This window comes from Bubalus kerabau, chromosome 4 (assembly GCF_029407905.1).
Source record: "Bubalus kerabau isolate K-KA32 ecotype Philippines breed swamp buffalo chromosome 4, PCC_UOA_SB_1v2, whole genome shotgun sequence".
Taxonomy (NCBI): domain Eukaryota; kingdom Metazoa; phylum Chordata; class Mammalia; order Artiodactyla; family Bovidae; genus Bubalus; species Bubalus kerabau.
This window is the reverse complement of record NC_073627.1, coordinates 157,649,450-157,673,466: the sequence shown is the minus strand read 5'-3', so window position 1 is coordinate 157,673,466 and position 24,017 is coordinate 157,649,450. Positions and strand designations below refer to the sequence as shown.

The 24,017-nt window shown below is 39.5% G+C and overlaps 1 protein-coding gene across 2 annotated transcripts in view; it reads right to left on the bottom strand.

Annotated features, from left to right (window-relative positions):
* Positions 1 to 157: 157 nt before the first annotated feature.
* The window catches only part of TMEFF1 (transmembrane protein with EGF like and two follistatin like domains 1), a 100,892-nt gene continuing 77,032 nt past the window's right edge, over positions 158 to 24,017 (bottom strand). Inside the window, exons 8-10 of one of the 2 annotated variants that reach the window (XM_055579156.1) lie at positions 15,272 to 15,395; positions 5,210 to 5,368; positions 158 to 1,271 (exon numbers count right to left, since the gene is read on the bottom strand). In XM_055579156.1, the coding sequence (XP_055435131.1) occupies positions 1,187 to 1,271; positions 5,210 to 5,368; positions 15,272 to 15,395 (368 nt within the window). In that variant the 3' untranslated portion in view covers positions 158 to 1,186. The remainder of the gene's footprint in view (positions 1,272 to 5,209; positions 5,369 to 15,271; positions 15,396 to 24,017) is intronic. The other variant, XM_055579157.1, reaches the window with a different exon arrangement.

Below are 24,017 nucleotides of genomic sequence, written 5' to 3'. Positions count from 1 at the left end.
GAAGCCTTTTGCCTTTAGACAATTTCAAGCATTATTTATAAAAAGCAAATGGGAATTTTGAACAGAAATCTGTTTTTTCCGTTAATCTCACATATTAAATGCACTGATATATCAATATCAAAGAATGCAATAAATAAACACACCAAAACAGAGGCAATATAGTGAAAACATTATATTATAACATGCTTTTCCAAACCAAATATTAAAATTAATATTTTGAACATATTCTTAAATTCTACATGCATACTTCTGAATACCTAAACTACATGTTAAACAGCTGAACACATTCTACTCACACTTCAGATCTTTAAACATCAACAATCTATTAGTATAGCTATTACTACACAACAAATTTGGATAGAGGTCTGAGATGATTTTTAAGCTCACACAAAGAGCACCAATTGTTAACATCATTTTTGCATTTTATTCACAAACACTGATACCATTGGTTTATTTATCATAAAACAAATACTCTCTTTAAAAATGAATGTGTATTAAAGTAGTTTAAATGACAGAGTAGGCTTTATTCCAATCTGTTTGTTAAACAGACTATTTTCACAACATCTAAGTCTACTTTTCAGTGATCCATTTCATCATTGCTACCATATACTTTTAAAAATTAATTCAGAATTATTTTTTCAAAGAGAGAAATGATCAAATTCCAGTCCATACATCTTATAAATATTTTACATCTAGCACACACAACTTTATAGTTCATGCGATAGGCAGTGTCTAAAAAATCAGTTAATAAATCTCAAAAACATTGAAATGTCTAAACACAGTGTCTTCTAGATTTTTTTTGTAAGAAAAGTAATCTGTAAACATCTTTACCTTTAGTTCATGCTTGGTCATTTGCTGTGGTCATTGTGGAAGAAGTGGGTATGACTTTGTAACCATTTGTGAAGTGGTCCATCTTTGCAAAAATATTACATTCCATGGGTAAAGAACAAGTCTTAGAATTACCATGTGGTACAAATTTGTGAAATCAATTTCTGTATTTAAAAACATAAAACAAAGACTACCAAACAGTCCAAAACTGTTGTAGCTGAATATTCTAAATACGAGCCAACAGTACTACACTAAAAATGTCCAAAAATAAGGCCTCTGAAATAAATATTTCCATTCTTTAAAAAAAGACATAATAAATGTACATCACATGGTCAGTGTACATATAAAAGTCACCAGTTCAAACCATTCTGGATGACGTATCTGAAGTAAAATGACCTAGGTTTTGCTTCTGTCGTCGTCCTCTATTATTTTTAGGGCATTTTCTGTTAAGAAAAAAGGAAAATGTCATTTTGTTTAGGGTATTTCAAATGTTTCCAGGTTAATACACATTCCACACATAAAGCCATATTGCATATGATCACATGAAAGGGAAACAGACGCTATTTGATGACAGACCATCATGTCAGACTGCCGCCTTTCCTACAAAGCGGGGAGGTGAGAGGGTTAGACATGCAATGCAGGTGTAAACACAAATGAAACTCACTCCCAGGGTCTCCTACTGCATGTGCATCCCCAAGAGGAATAGCCACTTCTGGCCTGGCAATTACCAAACCACAGTGACTGGTAACATGGAAACTCATGACAGTAGAAAGGATCCTTGCTTATGTACTTTCCCTGAGCATGACAACACCCTCAAAATGATAAGGACAGCTTAGATGAAGGAGAAATCAGGAAGAAATGTGCTTATTAACCTCAAATCAGAAAATACAGGAAATGCCTAGTTATTTTAGATGGTAACTCAGAAGAAGTCATTTGACACCCTGCTGGGACAAACCACAAAACCCAGGACAGAACTGCAGGGATAAGAGATACTTCTCAGTCGGCTCTCACGGTTCTGTGCATGCTTCTCTGCGGTGGTTTAAAGCCTGTCGTACCATGTGCCCGCCCACTAGAATGTAAACGCAATCAGCTCTCACTGTGCACAAAGTGCTATATACTACACAACATGGAATAAAGGAAGCTGGATGAGCTCCAGTAATTCTGAGTTGAGCCTCTGCTGGAAACTAGCTGTGCAACGCCCTTTTTCTATAAGCAAAATATTAAGAGTTGGACTAACCTCTAAAATCTCTTCCAGCAAGAACTTTATAATCTAACGGTAAGAAAGTCTTGAGACAATGAGAACTTCTACCCTAAAGTTCCAGGTTTTTACTCATTTTCCAAGAGCACTACTTTGTCTTGATGTAAAAGCTTGATGGTAACACTTCCAGTTTACATGCTGTTTTTCACAAATTTTTCCTTATCCTCACAAAAACACTTGGAGGTAGACAGGGCTGGAATCAACTCCATTTCACACATGGGAACACCGATTGAGAGGGACGGCAATCTTCCTCAACTGTCACAAACTCACCGTGACACTGGACAAGTTCCTGAGACCATGGGTTTTTTTCATCTACACAATAAGGGGGTTCAGCCAAGGTGATATTCAACATGAAAGAAGATGCCAAGCCTAAGAGAAGAAAATTTCACTCCTGCAGTCTTGATAAATGTGTCAGTGGGAACATCCCTTTAAAGGAAGATTCCTCACATGTAACAGTTACCACAGGATAAGTGAACAGCTGTCGCAATCGACTGTGTGGGAGAGACACTCCTTAAAAATGCAGTGCAGGTCAGTCCATGTGCATAATTATAATATGCTCAATCCAAGGGAGCAAGACATTCGAGGGGTGAAAATGCCATAATAAAAAGGCCTCAGGAAGAGATCTATGATAAATTCAATGAGATGACCCTTCAGACATAGAGACAGAGGGTAGTGAATACACTGTAACAGTTAAAAATAAATATAAGGCAATGCCTATGTGTCTGTGAAGGCAGCAAATGGACTTGGGATATAAACTGCTGCTGCTGCTGCTGCTAAGTCGCTTCAGTCACGTCCAACTCTGTGTGACCCCATAGACAGCAGCCTATCAGGCTCCCCCGTCCCTGGGATTCTCCAGGAAAGAACACTGGAGTGGGTTGCCATTTCCTTCTCCAATGCATGAAAGTGAAAAGTGAAAATGAAGTCACTCAGTCGTGTCCGACTCAGCGACCCCATGGACTGCATGCAGCCTACCAGGCTCCTCCGTCTATGGGATTTTCCAGGCAAGAGTACTGGAGTGATGGGATATAAACTAGAGGTTACTAACTTGAATTCCCTGGTAGCTTAGTTGGTAAAGAATCTGCCTGCAAGACAGGAGACCAGGTTTAACCCCTGGGTCGGGAAGATCCCCTGGAGAGAAATGCTGCACTCCAGTATTCTTGCCTGGAGAATCCCATGGACAGAGGAGCCTGGCGGGCTACAGTCCATGGGGTCGCAAGAAACAGACACGACTTAGTGACTAAACCACAACCACCACTAATTTAAAAACTACCTGCAAGGTAATTTTAATTTAGTAGCTGAAGATTATGGCACAGTGAGAATTGAGGCAAAGAGCTGGACAAAACGCTGGACAGGACTGACAAAAGGGCTTAACTATCTCTCGGCTCTTGGGTGAAGTTTTCCCAACCTAGGGCACCAGTTTCCTCACTTCTCTAGAATGAAGGGGTTGAATACAAAGTAACTTCTTGCTGACTCTAACATGCTTGGATCTTTAAGATCTTTAAGGAACTAAAAATCACTGGGCCTCAAAATCTTCCCTTACCTTTACCTTATTACCTTCTTTCATTCACCTTCCAAATCATCTGTTATTCCACTTCTGCTTTACTCTAATAAAGTCCTAAATGGTCTTCCAAAACCTCACATTTTCTCTCCAATAAATTTTTCAGATGACACACAGAACTGATGCCCTGGGAAAATGATTCACACCAAGTCCCTCCCCTGTTGCAAAACCCTGAACTGCTACAAAACCAAGTCTGAATCGCACTCCCACAGGAGGATCATACTTAGCAAATGTACCTCCCAAGATGACTTAACATGGACCCCCCTCTTCTTGGTGGTTCCATGGCAAGAGGAATGGTTTAGCAATCAGGCAGCACCGAATCCAAATCCAGACCCTTTCACTTACTAGCTAGAGAACCACAGGCAAACTGCTTCACCTCTGAGCCCATGTTAAACAGCCACAGGCAGCCCTGCTGTTACATGGTGGGTTTATTTTTTCTATATTCTCTTTCTGCTGTCATTATTTTTTATAACATTATGTCCCTACTTTAATCTACTGCCCAATTTCATATTCAGTAGTCTTGCCTAAGGGCAGATCATCTGTTCTATAGAATAAAGTCCACTGGCTTTCAGCACTTGTATTTTATGAAAAATATGTTATTCAGAGAAGAGTTTTTCATCATTGCTAGATTTATCATTTTAGCTCCAGATGGCTGAGACCACAGAAGGTCTGGCTTTTCCCCAGACTTCAGATAGAAAAGCCATAAATCCATTATGGCCTGCCAATATCTACACTTGATATAGCCCAACCCTCAGCCCAGAATGATGCAGAAATGTATAGAGATGATGTTTATGGGAGTCTAAACCAAACTGAAAGGAGGTAGGAAGAGGTAAGCAAGAAGAAAAGACCTTAGACTCAGAAGCATAAAGATGAACAAGATGAAAACTTAATTTTCTTTGAGTTCTCCAAGGTCCAGTTCAGTCTGACTTACATATTTCCACTCAGCCTAGAAAACACCTCTTTTTAGGCCAACTGTACTCCAAGTATGTCCTTTACTTTGGGGTTCAGTTATGATAAACTCCCAATGGTTTTAGTTATGATAGAGTATTTTAAAGTTTACTACTTATAACTGTATTCCAGAAAATGAAGTAATGCTAAGACAACATATTTAAAAAGCAGTTTTCTTTAACCTCTGATTTCTTCCCTTCTTGTATTTACTATAGATAAAGTATATTCTTAGGGCACAAGACCCAGTCAATTCTGCAGGACTTAGAAAGTTCCTGCCTGGCTCTTCAATGCATATGCAGACCATCCTGCTACCATCACTGTCCCGGAAAGTGATGCTTAAAGCGGACACACAGTTCTAAGATCTCAAAATTCCTTTATGCCACTGAGTACCCTCAGGCTTCCTCTGCCTGAGCCTAGATCTGCCTGTAACCCTGGGAATGAGTTCTTGACCAAATTCTAAAGCAGCACGATGGGGAGAGGGCTTAAGAGAACTAATTCTAGGATTTCTTCCTAATAGACTGGTAGATGTCAAGTCCCCATTATTTTGAGTGCTTCAGGATTCTTTAATAGCCACCCACCTCTAATTGAAAGTTGGTATTTTGTAGGCCATTACCTACCTGGTTATGCACATGACAATTGCTACTATAATGGCAATCTGTACAGCTCCAATAATTGCTGCTATAAGAACATGAGTGAGCTTTTGCCTACTTGGCACTACATACAGAATACTAAAGTCTGTCTTTTCACAGTGCTGTCCAGTGTAACCAGATTCACATCTGAAAAGGGGGAGAAAGAAAAAAAGGACTCCTATGAGATTTATAAACTTCAGTAATTCCAGGTTTTAAAATGAAAACATACAAAAGAATGATAAACAGAAACAGCAAATCAGGCACTCTCCCACCATCTGAAAAAACACTGCCATTATTGTATTTCCTTATACTCTTTTGGATACGACTATTTTACAAAGTGCTTCTTGCACTTATCATCATATCACTTAAATTTAAAAGCTGCTAAGTAGTCTTTGTTACTGCCATTTAAAAATGGATTCACAATATCCCATTCAGTGGCTAAAATACAGCAAACTTACCTATTCCTTGCTTTTAGACATATCAGCTATTTTCCATCTTTCAGAATTATGAGTTAGGTGTGGGGGATATGATGACTGTGCGTTCTATATTTAGTGTTATCCCTTAGGCTAGGTACTTCAAGTGGGATTACTGAATAAATAGTTTTATAGACATTTACAGTTCTCTGAACGTAACACCCAATTATATTCAAGACACTTCTCAGTGTACATAATATAATCATGTAAAGAACAAGGGGAAGAGATGAAAATAAGTTGTTAATGACAGAAACAGAGCTAAGCAGTCAAGTAGGTACAAATCTTAGAAATTATCTGAATTCCAATTAAGAGTAAACAAAAAGGCAACAACATCAGCTGATGATAATTTGACAGGGATAAACATTTAAAATACTTAATAGAAAACTCACATTTTTTAGTTGACAGAAGGACAGAAGTGAAATGTGTAAATTCGCCAGCTTTCAGTTAAAACTGATTAATAAAACATTAGAAGTCTAAGGATAGAGTATTTACTAATGTCCCACATTTCATTACAGAAAAATAATTTTTAATAAAAACACATAGAGCAAGGCAAGGGGCTTTCCTGGTGGCTCAGAGAGTAAAAAAAAAAAAAAAGAATCTGCCTGCTATGCAGGAGACCCGTGTTCAATCCCTGGGTTGGGAAGATCCCCTGGAGAAGGAAACAGCAACCCACTCCAGTATTCTTGTCTGGAGAATCCCATGGACAGAAGAACCTGGTGGGCTATAGTCCATAGGACCACAAACAGTACGACATGACTGAGCAACTAACACACACATATGCACAGCAAGAAAGAAACCCGAAAGCACAGGAACAGGAAGCCAGAGGAACCTGAGTCCACACCTCCTACCCTTGGGGGCCCCAGACACCTGCCAGAGGTTCCATACTGGTTCTAAGCTTCCTAGCAGACAAAAATAGCAGTTTGGCAGATACATAGATCACAAACATAACTGAGAGCACAGAAATACACCTTTACATCTATGGTCAACTGATACCTGGAAAGGGAGCTAAGATAATTTGATGCAGAACAGTCTTTTCAACAAATGGTGCTGGGACAACTGGACATCCACATACAAAAGAATAAGAGTTGGACCTCTTCCTCATAGCATACACAAAAATTAATTCAAATGGATCACCGATCTAAATGCAAGAACTAAAACTATAAAACTCTTGGCGGGGGGAAGAAAGTAAATATTCATGACCTTAGATGAGGTATGATTTCTTCATACACCATCAAAAGCACAAACAATAACAAAGTTAAACTAGGCTAAATCAAAATTAAATCTTTTGTACATAAGGACACTGTCAAGAAAGAAACTGAAAAGATAACCCACAGGAGAAAATTTCTGCAAAGTATGACTCTGACAAGAGATTTGTATTTAAAGTATATAAAAAACTATTAAAACTCATTAACAAAAAGAGGGAAAAAATACAAAATAGACAAAAGATCTGAACAGACATTTCTCCTAAAAGATAGATAAATGACAAATAAGCACTAATATCATTAGTCGTCATGGAAATGCAAATCAAAACCACAATAAGATGTCTAGCATACCCACTAGGAATCAAAAAGCCAGAAAATGACAAGTGTTGGCAAGGATTCTGCAGGGAACATAAAAATGATGCAGCCACTTTTAAAAACATTCTGGCAGTTCCTCAAAAAGTTAAATACAGAGTTAGCATTTGGCCCAGCAACTCCTAGGCATTTACCCAGTGGAACTGAAAACACATGTCCACACAAAAACTTGCAAACAATTATTCAAGGGAGCATGATCCGTAATAGCCAAAAGTGGAAACAGTCTAATTATTTTTCAACTGGTAAGTGGATTAAAAAATGTGGTATTACCCATCTAATAAAATATTGTTCAGCCACAAAAAGGAACAAAATATTGATACACACCACAACATGAATAAATCATGTAACAGTATGCTAAGTCAAAGACAGACAGACACAGACCACACACTGTATGAATATAATCTATTGAAATGAAATGTCCAGAACAGATAAATCTACAGAGACAACGAGTATCGGTGGCTGGCTAAGGCCAAGGAGGATGGGGAGATTTGGGGGTAAAGGGCATAGTTTCTTCAGGCTGATGAAATGCAGACTGGCTGCAGTGGCTGCACAGCTCCGTGAATGTACGAAAGCCACTGGGTAAAGGAAAGAAGTGGGGCGGGAGCTGAGAGGTGAGGGAAAAGGGAGAGAGAGAAAATCACGGACATAAAATACCATCTCCACAAAACGAAATCAAGCCAGTTGCTCAAAAGAATAACAGTATCTGGACAAATACATGTAACAGAATGAGACTAGAGTATTTCTTCACGCCATACAGAAAAATAAACTTAAAATGGATCAAAACTAAATGTAAGACTTGAAAATCATGAAACACCTAGAAGAGAACACAGGTAGAACACGCTTTGACATAAATAATAGCTATATTTTTTTAATTTGTCTCCCAAGGCAAAAAAATAAAAGCAGAACTAAACAAATGGGATCTAATTAAACTTAAAATCTTTTGCACAGCAAAGGAAACCATAGACAAAACAAAAAGACAACCTACTGAATGGAAGAAAATTTTGCAAATGATATTACTGATAAGTAGTTAATATCCAAAATATATAAACAGCTCATATAACTCAGTATCAGAAAAACCACCCAATCAAAAAATAGGCAGAAGACCTGAATAGACTTTTTTTTTCAAAGAAGACATACAGAGATGGCTAATGAAAAGATGCTCAACATTTTACTAAGATACCATCTCACAGCTGTCAGAATGGTTATCATCAGAAAGTCCACAAATTACAAATGTTGGCAAGAACATGGACAAAAGGGAACCCTTGTACATACTACTATTGTTGGAATGTAAACTGGTGCAGTCACTACGGAAACCAGTAAGATTCCTCAAAAAACTGAAAACAGATCTACCTAATGACCCAGAAATTCCACTCATAGGCATATATTCAGAAAAAACAAAAACACTAACTTGAAAAGATACATACATCCCAATGTTCAGGGCAGCATTATTTACAATAGCCGAGATACTAAAGAAACCCAAGTGTCCACTAACAGACAAATGGATAAACACACATACACACAATGGACTATTCCTCAGCCATAAAAAATAATGGAATTCTGCCATCTGCAGCAACATAGATGGACCTAGAGAATATTACGCTTAGCGAAATGTCAGACAAATACTGTATAACACCACTTTTTTGTGAAATCTAAAAATTAAAACAAAGAATGCATATAGCAAAAAAGAAACAAACTCACAAATATAGGAAACAAATAGTTGTTACCAGTGGGGAGGCAGAAGGGAAGAAAGCAAGATAGGGGTACAGGATTAAGAGAGACAAACTACTATATATAAAATAGATATGCCACAAGTATACTGTACAGCACAGAGAATTATAGCCATTATTTTGTAACAACTTTTAATGGAGTATAATCTATAAAAATACTGAACCACCATGCTGTATACTTGAAACTAATACTGCAAACCAACTATATTTCATTTTTAAAAAACAAATCAGTTGCTATTTTTATTAAATTTAAGGGAACTTGATCTCATAAGTCCTCATATAAAGAGGGTACTTTCCAGGAATTTCCTTGCAATCCAGTAAAGACTCAGGGCTTTCACTGGCATGAGTTCAACCCCTGGTCGGGAAACTAAGATCCCCACAAGCGACACAGCCTGGTCCCCCAGCCCCAGAAAGGGTACTTTCTCATCCAGAGAGCATCATCCTCAACAATACAGCTATAATAAATTCAACAATATAATGAAGTCTCATAGGATTTTCTAAAAGAATATATTTCATGGCAGGCTAACAGCCCAAAGTCAAAGCTCAGTGAAATAAAAATAGTTCCACAGGGAGCTATAACAATGTCCTAGATACGCAGCTGACAATTAAGCTTAATTCAAAAATTAAAGGTCAGAGTATCAGAAAGAATGTACAGACCATGTTTCACTCATGCAGGTCCCCCTGGACATCATTCCTGCACCTGACTATTGGGTTATACTCTCCAATACCTGGAGTATTAAACTCCAGGTTAGCACTACTTCCTCTGTTGCTGATTAAAGGCAGATCCAGGGATCTGGTTCTCTCTTGCCTGTTCTTTCATGTCCACACCCTCCATGGTAATCTCATCATGCCCACAGCCTCACGGGCTGACTCATTCACTCGTATATTCAACCTACTTACCGAGCACCCGACATGTGCCAAGTACTGAGGTGGGCATGTGGGATACAACAGGGAACAAAGATCCCTGGCTTGTTTATCGTCCAGTAGGGGAGGGAGGGTCAATAAACACAATAAGCAAATTAAACGGTTATGTTAGAAGGTAGAATTAACAGAGAACAAAGAGAAAGAATTAAGGGGTATCATGAGTGCCGGGTATAGGCCAGGAAGGGAGCCCTGCAACTTTAAGGAAGATGGTCAAGGCAAGCTTCAGGAAGAGACATGTGAGTAAAGATGTGAAGGGGGTCAGGGAGTTTGCTGTGTGGACAAGTGTGAGGAGAGCATAACAGGCAAAAGAAGAATCAGTGCAAAGGCCCTGAGGTGGGTGCATGAGTGCACGGTGTGTCCAAGCAAGTGTGGCTGGAATGGTCCAGCCAAAGGGAAGGAGAGGACCAACAGAGAGAGGTGAAGGGGCCCGCCTGTGAAGGGCTCCTCACTCGGGAGGTGAAGGAGCTGCTGGAAGGGCATTAGCAAAGGAAAGCCAAGAGCTGACTTTTATTTTAAAGTCTCACTCTGGCTGCTGTTTGAATATGGAATATTTAGGATACAATCAGGAAGGCTAATGCATAATGCCAGAGGGGAAAAATGGTGCCTGGACTAGGAGTAGCGGTGATGATGAGAAGTCATCAGATGCTGGATATATTCTGAAACGGAGCTAACAGGACACCTGAAATGACTAAATGTGGAGTATAACAGAGAGACAAGTCAAAGTCATATCAGAGGTGTTTTGTGTAAACCAGAGAAAAGATGAAGTCAGCATCAACTGAGATGGAGAAGTTAGAGGTAGAACAGGTTTAGGAGAGGGAGGGCAGATCCAGAGATTAGCTTAGGTTCTATTGAGCTTAAGGTGTTAGATGCTTATGTGAAAAAGGGCAGAGAGGGAAGAGTCCCAGGTTGCGAGAGTGGCCTGGGGGTCATCAGCATACATCATGTAAAGCCCTGATGCTGGATGGAGTCACTAAGGAAGAGAACCAGGGCTGGGCCCTGGCAGCACGCCAACACTGAGAGACCAGGAAGCAAAAGAGGACCCAGGCAAGAAGGCTGAAAGAAAAGCAGCCAGTAAGGAAGGAGAAAGGAGGAAGGAGAGCGTAATCCCTTAACCAAGTGAAGAATGTCTATCACACAGGAGGTTGGACGCCACTGATCATTCAAAAGCCAATTGAGACTGAGAAACTGACTGATGAATTTAGCAACAAGAACAGTCTCAGTGAAGTGCTGGGGAGCAAAAGCTCACTGGGGTGAATTCATGAGATAGGAAGTGAGAAACTGGAGACAGACTACAGACAACTATTTCCAGTTTTTCTACAAAGCAAAGGACAGAAATGGGGCCACAGCTGATAGAAGTGACAGTGAGAAATACTTTTCAAGATAAAAGAAATAAAAAGTAACTTATAAATGTATAAAAATATATGAATAAAACAATATATGGTAAGAAGAAAAATGGGGAGCACTGCTGGCAGTGATAGTAAAAAGCCTGTGAATGTTTTCGTCATACTCCTTCAGTTTTCTCATTGAACTTGGAAACAAGATCATTAACTGAGAATGAGGATGAGAGGAGGTGTTGACAGTCTGAAGAGAGGGTGGATGGTAAAAGCAGCCATTTTATCTAGGAGAGGAGGATGAAGGACCGCAGTTATAGAGTGACTGCCAGCAGCATGCAGGGCCCGCTGAGTATAAAGGTGCATAAGACCAGTTAAAGCCTGGTAGGTGTAGGTATGCAGCAGGCGGGAAGCTGGAACGAACCAGGATGATGGTTTTGTCAAGTGACTGTATGATGAAGCAAGGGAAGGACTACAAGGATTGACCACGGAATTAAGCTGAGTAAGGAGGCAATGAGGATATGCACTGAAAAGGTGAGAGATTAATCACCTGGAGGCCCTGGGGTGGAAGGACTGCTGTAGGAATTAGATGGGATATGCTAAAGACCTCTGCCAACAAAGGCCCATATAGTCAAAGTTATGGTTTCTTCCAGTAGTCATGTACGAATGAGAGTTGGACCATAAAGAAGGTTGAGTGCCAAAGAATTGATGCTTCTGAACTGTGGTGCTGGAGAAGACTCTCGAGATTCCCTTGGACTGCAAGGAGATCAAACCAGTCAGTCCTAAAGGAAATCAATCCTGAATATTCATTGGAGGGACTGATGGTGAAGCTGACACTCCAATATTTTGGCCACCTGATGAGAAGAGCTGACTCACTAGAAAAGACCCTGATGCTGGGAAGGAGTGAACCCAGGAGGAAAAGGGGATGACAGAGGATGAGATGGTTGGATGGCATCACCAACTCAATGGACACGAGAGTTTCAGCAAGCTCTGGGAGATGGTGAAGGACAGCGAAGCCTGGCGTGCTGCAGTCCATGGGGTCGCAAAGAGTCAGACACAACTAAGCGAATGAACAACGCTAAAGATGGAATGATTCTCAAATACATCTTCAATGTGCACCTGTCTCATGAGTTCCAAAACCACAGATACCCAGGAGCCTACTAGATAAGTGGATGCCCCACAGACACTTGAGATCAAGCATTATTAAGCTCAGTACATCATGTCCCCCCAAACCTCCATTCTCCTCCCTCTATTTCCTTTCCCTCCTCAATTTTGCATCAGCTAGAAACCCAGGAGACTCTCTTGACTCTTTCCTCCCATGACCCTCCACCAACTCCCACATTCCCATCCTCATACCCAACCAGCCACCAAAACCTCTGGAGTCACCACCTGTTTTCTCTCTACAACTCATGTCCTCATCTCAGTCCCACTGTAAGTCCTTTACTTGGTTCAGGCTCTCACTCCTCACTAACCTTCAGTCTTCTAATCCATTTTTCACCTAGCTACCCGGATGGCTTTCAGATCTGCCCATATCTTTCTTATTTAAATCCTTAAATGGTTTCTAGCTTTAAAATAAAGGACATGGGAATTCCCTGGAGGTCCAGTGGTTAGGACTCTGTGCTTTCTGTATGGGCTTGGGTTCCATCTCTGGTTGGGGAACTAAGATCTCACAAGCCATGCAGTGTGGCCAGATTAATTAATTAATTAAAGGACAATCTCCTGGTATGGCACAAATGTCCCCATAAGACCTGCCCCCCCTCCCACTTAAGGTTGAAGAGCTTTCTTGAAGTCTCAAATCATCTCATATATATCTATGTATGATAGCATTTTTCATATAGTATTACATTTAAATTACTATTTGTCAGTTGCTGCCACCAGACTAAGTTTTTCTGAAGGCTGGATCTCTGTCATATTTGAACTTGAGACCCCAGGGCCATGTAGGATTTGGTACAAAGTAGGCAAAGAGTCAGACACGGAGTAGTGACTGAACAACAACAAAGGCAATAAATAAACAAATTAATGGTGATATAATGCTAAAAGATTTTAACCTAATAACAGGACTGTGGCTAAAGGGTGTTCATCCCTGCCTGTTTACTGCTACTAAACAAATACACCTACCAGTAGAAATCCATGTGATGCCAAGGCCTGGTTCTTGTGGACACTGTAGATGCTTAGACAAAAGACAAAGATCAACTGCTTTTTGGAGTTACAATATGCAGAAAAGAGATTCTTTGGCATTTAAGAAACACCTCTGGTCTGAAGAAGAAGGAAGAGTTGGCCACCATCACATGTCATTCAAAAAATATTCACTGAGTAGCTACTGGGAGAGGCCGTATGCCAGGCACTGGGGAGACAATGGTTAGCAAACCAGAGTCCCTAACCTAACAGTTCGAATAGCTTAGTAATATCAATATTGTCAATATCAATATCCATTGCTATTTATTAAATACAGATTGCATAACAGGCATTGTGATAAGTATTTTGCATATATTAACAACACTAGGAAATAAGTACCATTATCATTTTTTTTAATTGGAGGATAATTACTTTACAATATTGTGTTGGCCTCTGCCATACATCAACATGAATCAGCCACAGGTATACGTATGTCCCCTCCTTCCTGAACCGCTCTACCCCTCCTCCCATCTCCCTTTCCATCCCACCCGTCTAGGTTGTCACAGAGCACTGGGTTGTGCTCCCCATGTCACCCAGCAAATTTTCACTTGCTATCTGTTTTACATATGGTAATGTATGCGTTGCCATGCTGCTCTCTCAATTCATCCCGTCCTCACCTCCCCGACTGTGTCCACAGGCCTGTTCTCTATGTCCGCATCTCCACTGCCCTGCAAATAGGTTCATGAGGCTTAGACATCAACCTCTCCTTCCCTCCCTTTTAGGTATCTTAAAAGACACCCTACGCTCAGAGGTCAACATGATCTGAACTTCTATTGCAGTATGTATGTCACTATGAGACAAGTGTAAGGAATCCACTGTATGATTTTATTTTGTTCTCCCTTGCATGGCTGTATTTTTTTTTTTTTTTTTAATGTACAGGCAAAGGGGTAGGGTAGGGGGTGAGGCTGGTGTTAGCTCCTTCAAAGACAAGGAAACCATTCAATTAGAAGGAAGCTGAAAGCTTAACAAAGAACTCTTAATAACCATTAAAACAATTTACAGTGTTTTGTTTTATTTTTTTAAGTAGGAGGACAATGGGAGGGAGCAGGGTTGGGGAGAAGTCAGGGGAATGGAGTTAAAGAAACAGAGAAACCAGGAGACTTGATTTCACAAGCTTTCTTTTACTCCTTGAGAGAAAGATTCACTGGTCAAACTGCAGCGGGCAGGAGTGAGAAGAATAAGACCAATAGCCCTGTGTTTGCAAACACTGCCTTGACAACTAGACCGACCAGAGGTGGAAGACAAGCTCCCAGAAGCAGCAGCAAGAAGTGTTATCAGTACAGACACGGAAGAGCAAAAGCACTAAGGCCATGAGGGTGAGTATCAGGAAATTCGAGATCTAGTTTTGTCTCAGCTCTATTTACACAACCTCTCTGGAATCACACAGTTGAAGATTCACACCCTTTCTGTCTTCATCCCTCACATTACACCTGATTCTAATCCCCATCCCCTTATTTTGAGAAATATATTAAAACCTTTATTTGAAACTTGACCATAAAGTTTAAGAACGTTCTCAGTTCTTAACACACTCACTCTGTGACAGACTGCCTAAAAATCAAAATAATGTTGGTCTATGGTATAGTTCTATATTAAAAAATACATATAGCATAATATTAAAAAGGTTAAGCCTATCTCAAAACCCTAATAAACATCTGGGTTTTTTTTTTTGCATATTACTTGCCAGCTTTTTCCAAATGATGCTGCTAATGTATTTTTTTTTAACTCAACTGCAAATAAATACTACCTTTTAGTGATATTTTTAGTCCACATTTCATTGCCTGCTACAGAGCAGTGACCAAAGATGGAAAAAAGGTCTGACCTCTGATCTGGAGGTACTCTGACTTACCTACAAGAAGCCTTCTGAGTAGAATAAATGAATTCACATTTTCCATGGATGCAGTAACCATTGAGGTTTTCAGGGCAAGGCATGTGGTTTCCAATATAAACATCTTCCCTTTGATCACTAGCATCTTAAAAGAACATAAACCAGGTCAATAAATAATGAAAAGCAAATTGAAAAACATGGACTTTTCAAAGGTTCTAAGACAACAAATAAATTCACCCCTTGCTGGGTAATTTGGGAAGGAAATTTATCAGATAGGAAGCTGGACAAGAACCAAGGTCTCATTATGCCACAAACACAGCAGGTAGACTGTTTCGATTCAAAGCATTTAAAAATATTTGCAGGATGTGACCACTGTGAGCAACGGCTATTTAAAAGCAATCAGAAAAAATAAAAACACTCAACATCTTTGCTATAAAAATAAATATTACTTCCAGAAGAAATCTCACCTCTGTGACAGAGAGATGGGGTATGTAGCAGTGGCTTTTGGGGAACTGACTTACTCTAGCCATTCACCTTGAGGCTATGAAATTGAGGCCAAAGGACACTGGTAAGGCAGAGAACAAGTATGAGATTCTGCAAGTTTAGGGGGAAAGGTTTACTTTGGAATGAAAACTATCAAGCATATTGATTTTTTTCCCAAGTGAAAATAGTTCTGTTCTTTTAAAATTGTTTTTCTTAGTATATGTTTCTGTAAAAAAAAAAAAAAAAAATTCAAATAATACAGAGAACAAATAAAAAACAAATTTAAAACCACCCCAAATCTCTCTATCCAAAGAGAACCATTGTAAACATATTAATGAATATGTGTTTGGACTTAGGTATACTGACTTGAACTGAATTGGGTTGAACTGACGAAAACAGAAGGGTGGTAAGTAATTCCGCTACCAAAAATGGGAAGAGTCAGGAAGCAAAGATAGAAAAGGGCAGGAAAGAAGAAGGAATGGGGATCCAGTCTTCAAAATCAACGATATTCTTTCATTAATTCATTCTCTATTCCTATGTCTCTTTTCCCCATATACTTGTTGTTTAGTCGCTAAGTCGTGTTAGACTCTGTGACCCCATGAACTGCAGCATGCCAGGCTTCCCTGTCCTTCATTGCCTCCATATACTTACATATACATACTTATTTACATATTCACACAACCTAGAATGAATTTTTTTTTTTACTTTTTTTCTGGCATTTACCTAATACATTAGTCCTCAGCTCTATGAACCCAGAGTTCCCCAATGTTTACAGGCCTGTCCATGTGTAGGAAAAACTCCCAAGCTTCCTGCCATTTTATAAAATTCCAGCTTACAGATTCTGTGTATTATTCTGTGAATTACAGATTCTTACTAATAATAATCTCACAATAATAATCTCATGTGACCTTGAGCATACCACCCTCTTGAAGCCTGAGAACTCACAACTGTATTATGTGAGATAATTAATGCATGTACAGGCCACTAAACCCACCAGCTCTCTATGTAACACATCATGCACCAGCCAAGACTTATCTCCCCCAAATACACACAAAGTGTTAATATAATCTGAAGAATTATTAATAGAAACAAATTAAGAAGGAATGAAATAAGAGACTATGTGTATATATAGATATCAAAAAGCAAGGGAGAACTGGGAATAGGTGTACCAAGTGTGAAAAAACTGAGAACTGAAAATGCAGGTTTTTCTGGAGATCAAAATTTACATATGAAAGGAGAATCTTTTTGACTATTAATCTTAATGATTATTAAGTTCAAAGATAAGACCTTAACAAGACCAAATTCATGCCATTTTACCTCAAATTTTATGTATTTACCTTGTGCAAATTTATGCATAGAAAGAGAATTAAACTAAGGGGAAATCCAACACAGAAGATCTCAATTTTAAGGGTATCTCTGCTATTTTGTGTAACCTTAATCAAATAATTTCTTCTAAGAGAGCTGAATGAGATCAGAAAAGTCTATCAGTAGTATAATACAGTGGACTTCCCTGGTGGTCCAGTGTTAAGAATCCGCTTGCCAATGCATGTGTTCGATCCCTGGTCCAGGAATATTCCACGTGCTGTGGGGCAACTGACCCACGTACCACAACTCTGATGCCTGTGCACCCTAGAGCCAGTGCTCCAAAACAAGAGAAGCCACTGCAGTGAGAAGCCAGCCCACCACAACTAGAGAAAGCCCATGAGGAGCAATGAAAACCAGCGTAGCCAAAAATAAATAGATAAAATAAATTTTTAAAATAAACCAAACAAAATGTTGATAATTAAAAAAGATGTATAACATAAGACACATACATAATCTTTTATTTTCTAGTAACAGAAAATTTTTTTCTATTTTTAAAAAGAAAAATTTTATTTTATTTCATATTTTTAAAAAGTAGACAAGATAATTTTAATCATATATTTTATTTAACCTAATATATCAAATAAATAGCATTTCAACATATATTCAGATAAATTATGATAGTTTATATTCCTTTTTCTTAAATAGGTCTACAAAATCTGGGGAGCACTTCACACTTACAGGACACCTCAATTCCAACTGGTCACATTCCAAATACTCAACAGTCACATGTGGCCAGCAGCCACCAGGGTAGACAGCACAGAATAGGTGGCTTACTCATTTTTCATTTATTCATCACCCTCCATATGCCAGGGACTCTGCTAGGTGCTGGGATAAAAAAGCAGTTAAGATGGATCCTGTCCTCAAAGGGCTTACAGGGGCTCCTCCAGCTTCCAAACCATAATTATGTGTGGTGGCAAAGAAAGCAAGCCTTCCTCTGGGCTGCTACAATCCTGAGCACCCACTTCTGTGCTAAAATACTCACAACACTGTCATAATTATTTAGGTATTTAAATTGGTCTCTACCATGAGACCATGAACTCCCTGAGGATCTGGATGCCTGTATTATCCATTTCTGTACAACTCCTGACACTTAGACCATAGTAATGTTCTTGCTATGGTTTCAAACCAAGAGTAGTATTCGACCTTTGCAATCAAGCCATGAAGTGACTTGAGGAATGCAACTGTCTCCCACAGTGCTTATCATCCTGCAGCTTCTCAAAACATGGTATTTTCAGGCTGTGATATACCATTAAGTATATAATAATGGGACTTACAGAGACTGAGGTTAAGTACCAGCCTATTGAAATAAAGTTGCATAAAGTATATAATAAACAGACCACATTGGTCCCCAAAAGCTGTGGTAATGTACTAACCTACCATAAGAAAGTCCTAAAAACAGCAAAATAATGCAGAGCTGAAAGTGATCAGAGAATTCAGATGCATGATAGCAATAAGAAAATTAAGAATGGGTTATGAGAAATGAATAAAGAGTATACCAATAGCATTCACTGAATGATTAATGAAAGAATGTGGTATCAAGCTCTAGACAAAGCAAAGCCATATAAAACTGGACATATCCATTAAGACTTTGAAATCTCTGTCACAGAGTCCAAATTCAGCATTCTGCTCAATGCCAACACTATTCATTCCATTACACTTACATACTATTTCTGTGCACATCCATATGCTCAGCTAAGCTACAGCAGGGTTAAGGGAAAAGTGGTCATAGTCCCTGCCCTCAAGAAGTTTATCATCAACATACACACACAAAAAGCTGAACAACAGAAGAGAAGAGGTCCCACACGATAGCATACAATAAAACACCAAAAGAAGGCTTTATAATACTAAGTGCTATGGAAGTTCACGTTCGAAGGAGAACTTCATTTTAGGCAGAATAACCCAGGGAAGGACTCATAGAGAAGGTAGCACTCAAGTTAGGTCTCAAAGCATGGACAGATTCAGATAGTTGAACAGTAGAAACCAAAAAACAGGTATAAGGTACCTGTTCTCACTCTCAAGAACAAGAGGTAAGTGGACCTAGCAAGAACTGTACATTCAGACTGTGCAAGGGTTTAAGTCAAAGTTGGAAAAATAATTTGAAGTCAGAGCATGGAAAAATTTAAACCTGAGATGAGAAACATTTTCTTAATCATATGGACAAGGAGGACCCAGTTGGAGGCCAACACAAGCAAAGCCATATTTTAAATAAGAAGTTAACTGAGAGTGGTTACCTAGGGCTAGGGCTGATGGTTAGGGGAGAATGGAGAGTGTGACACGGGTGTGACGTTTACTTTGAGGGTAATGAAAATGATCTAAGATTAGATTATGATGCTAGTATATGTAATGCTAGTACAATCCTGTAAATATACTAAAAGAAAAAAAAAACCCACTGAATTACATTATTTAAACAGGTGAACTTAATGTTATGTAAATTGTATCTCAAAAAGCTGTTAAAAATTAATTGGAAGACAAAAGGAAGACAGGATGACCAATTAAGAGGTTACTACAGAATCCAAACTCTGGCACTGAAAAGTTCGAGCTCAGCAGTAGGAACAGATAATAGAATCAGGAAAAAAAAAAAAAAACAGTGTCAAGATGCTTTGGAAAGTAAATGAAACCAGAAACTCAGATGTGTAAGGGTCTTTGGAGGTCATTTGATCTAATGAAGGGATTTCTTTAGTTATAACCCCATGATCCTGTTTCTACTTAAACACGTTCAAAGATAAGGAACTCTTAATATCGGTTCAGTCCAGTTCAGTCACTCAGTCATGTCCAACTCTTTGCGACCCCACGGACTGCAGCATGGCAGGCCTCCCTGTCCATCACCAACTCTGAGAGTTTGCTCAAACTCATGTCCATTGAGCTGGTGACGCCATCCAACCATCTCATCCTCTGTCGTCCTGTTCTCCAGCCTTCAATCTTGCCCAGGGTCTTTTCATATGAGTCAGTTCTTCACATCAGATGGCCAAAGTATTGGACCTTAAGCATCAGTTCTTCCAATGAATATACAGGACTGATTTCATTTAGGATGGACTGGTTGGATCTCCTCGCTGTCCAAGGGACTCTCAAGAGTCTTCTCCAACACCACAGTTCAAAAGCATCAATCCTTCAGAGCTCAGCTTTCTTTATAGTCCAACTCTCACATCCATACATGACTACTGGAAAAATTATAGCCTTGACTAGACGGATCTTTGTTGGCAAAGTAATGTCTCTACTTTTCAATATGCTGTCTAGGTTGGTCATAACTTTTCTTCCAAGGAGCAAGCATCTTTTAATTTCATGGCTGCAGTCACCATATGCAGTGATTTTGGAGCCCAGAAAAATAGTCTCTCACTGTTTCCACTGTTTCCCCATCTATGTGCCATGAAGTGATGGGACCAGATGCCATGATCTTAGTTTTCTGAATGTTGAGTTTTAAGCCAACTTTTTCACTCTCCTCTTCCACTTTCATCAAGAGGCTCTTTAGTTCTTCTTCACTTTCTGCTATAAGGGTGGTGTCACCTGCATATCTGAGGTTATTGATATTTCTCCCGGCAATCTTGATTCCAGCTTGTGTTTCTTCCAGCCCAGCATTTCTCATGATGTACTCTGCATAGAAGTTAAAGAAGCAGGGTGACAATATACAGCTTTGAAGTACTCCTTTTCCTATTTGGAACCAGTCTGTTGTTCCACGTCCAGTTCTAACTGCTGCTTCCTGACCTGCATACAGATTTCTCAGGAGGCAGGTCAGGTGGTCGGGTATTTCTCATCTCTTTCAGAATTTTCCACAGTTTATTGTGATCCACACAGTCAAAGGCTTTCTTTGGCACAGTCAATAAAGCAGCAGCAGATGTTTTTCTGGAACTCTCTTGCTTTTTCGATGATCCAGCGGATGTTGGCAATTTGATCTCTAGTTCCTCTATCTCTTCTAAACCCACTTTGAACATCTGGAAGTTCATGGTTCACTGTTACTGTTGAAGCCTGGCTTGGAAAATTTTGAGCATTACTTTACTAGCATGTGAGATGAGTGCAACTGTGTGGTAGTTTAAGCATTCTCTGTGACTTCCCTGGTGGCTCGGATGGTAAAGTGTCTGTCTACAATGAGGGAGACCCGGGTTCAATACCTGGGTTGGGAAGATCCCCTGGAGAAGGAAATGGCAATCCATTCCAGTACTATTGCCTGGAAAGTCCCAGGGACAGAGGAGCCTGGTAGGCTACAATCCATGGGGTCGCAAAGAGTTGGACACAACTTGGCATTGCCTTTCTTTGGGATTGGAATGAAAACTGACCTTTTCCAGTCCTGTGGCCACTGCTGAGTTTTTCAAATTTGCTGGCATATTGAGTGCAGCACTTTCACACCATCATCTTTTAGGACTTGAAATAGCTCAACTGGAATTCCATCACTTCCACTAGCTTTGTTTGTAGTGATGCTTCCTAAGGCCCACTTGACTTCACATTCCAGGATGTCTGGCTCTAGGTTGGTGATCACACCATCGTGATTATCTGGGTCATGAAGATCTTTTCTGTATAGTTCTTCTGTGTATTCTTGCCATCTCTTCTTGATATATTCTGCTTCTGTTAGGTCCATACCATTTCTGTCCTTTATTGGCCCATCTTTGCAAGAAATGTTCCCTTGGCACCTCTAATTTTCTTGAAAAGATCTCTAGACTTTCCCATTCTATTGTTTTCCTCTATTTCTTTGCATTGATCACTGAGATGGCTTTCTTGTCTCTCCTTGATATTCTTTATATTCTTCAATATAATATAGTTAATTCCAATATTATCAAGTTTTCCTTATATTGAATGAAATCTCTCTTTCATTATCTGTGTGTGGATTTCCCCGTGTCTGTTCATCACCTACCTCACTGCCCACCAATTTTTTTCTTAATGTCAAACTTCCCTAGTTTTACCCTTTATATAGTTTGCAACAACCAACCCACTAACATTTAAGTGTTTAATACAACAGAATTGTCCTCTTTGCTAAACATGGCTCAATACAGAATTGTGTAAAACAATTTTACTTCAAAAAGAATCAACAAAACATCAATAAACACATCAAAATATGTTCAACATCATTAATCATTGCATCATGTATCCGTACTCAGTCGTGTTGGACTCTTTGCAACCCCAGGGACTGTAGCCTGCCAGGACCCTCTATCTATGGGATTTTGCAGGCAAGAATACTGGAGTGGGTTGCCATTTCCTTCTCAAGGGGATCTTCCCAACCCAGGGATCGAACCCACATCTCTTGTGTCTCCTGCATTGGTAGGTGGATTCTTTACCACTGTGCCACCTGGGAAGCCATTAATCACTAGGGAAATATGAGTGAAAACAAGATAGCACCTTATACCCAAAAGGATGACTACTATCCCCAAACCAGAAAATAACAAGTACTGGCAATGGTAAGAAGAAATGGTAATCCTTGGGCATGGCTGGTGAGAATATGTAACAGTACAGCCACTAGGGAAAACTGTAGGGTGCTTCCTCAAAAAATTAAAAGTAGATATACTATATGATCCATCTGGATATATACTCCCCCCCAAAAAAATGGAAAGCAAGGTCTCCAAGAGACAGCTATATACCTATATTCACGGTAGCATTACTTACAATAGCTAAAACATGGAAGCAACCCAAGTGTCCATTAATGGATAAACAAAATGGATGAGTTGTAGGGAATATTCTACACACTAGGAAATATTCAGCCTTAAAAAGGAAATTAATTCTGACATATGCTATGACACAAACAAACCTTGAGGACATTATGTTAACTGAAGCCAGGGACAAAAAGACAAATACTGCATAATTTCGACTTATATGAGTTATGTAGAATAGTCAAAATTATAGCAACAATCAGCAGAATGGTGGTTATAAGGGCAGAGGGGAGGGGGAAATGAGTTATTGCTTAATGGCTGTAGTTTCAGTTTCACAGGATGAAATCATTTCGAGACTTGGATGCTGTGACGGTGGCACAGCATCATGAATTTACTGAGCACCACCAGCCCGTACACTTAAAAAAAGATAGCACACGGTGTCGTTATATATATTTCACAACTTTAAACACTAAAAGAAAAACTCTGTATGAGCCTAATGACAGGAGGCTCAGTAGAAAGAATGTAGTAAACTGAGTTCAAATTGAGATCTCCAGTCCTCCAAAATGTATTTATTAAGCACCTATCATGTCCCAGGCAAGACAGTAGTTCCTGGAAGTTCAGGTAAAGCAGTACAAGCTAAATGTAGGTGTAAAGACCCACAGGTAGCTGAATATATGAAACTAGTTCTTAGAGAAAGAGTAAAGCTAGAGTGTAAGTGTTCACCAAGGTGGTAGCTGAGAGTAGATTAAATATTCTGAAGAAAATTGGAGAGAGCATGCACGAGAACGGAATTCTGGAATAGTTGTCATGAAAAAGAAAGAGCACCAGGGCTTAGTGTCAGAAAGGCTGAACTCTGGTCGCTGCTCTGCCATTCTACATGAGCCACAGTTTCAGCTTCTTCATCTGCAAAATGGTGGTAACATGACTGTGATAAGGATTAAATACGTGCAAGCAACTGGCACACAGTAGTGTACTTGATGAAAAACTGTTGGAAGGATGACCAGCCTACTGTCGCTCATGAGCCACATTAAACACAGTGGACAGGCAGACTTACCAATGGTAAGAACCTTTAGCACAGCCAGGCTACTAACGATGAAATTAGGAAAAAACACCATAATAACATCGATAAGGAATTCAGTGACAGCATTTAATGCTCAAAGTAATCCTAGGCAGTAGGTATTACTGCCCCTGCTTCACCGATGTGATCACTGAGGCTCAGAGAAATCAGGCCACACTGCCTGATTTGATCCACAGCATGGACCAAGTCTGACTTCAGAGCACAAGCTCTTAACCATCACAAGACTTCACCAAGCTACCCTGGGAGGCAGGTGGGGAACAGACAAAAGCGG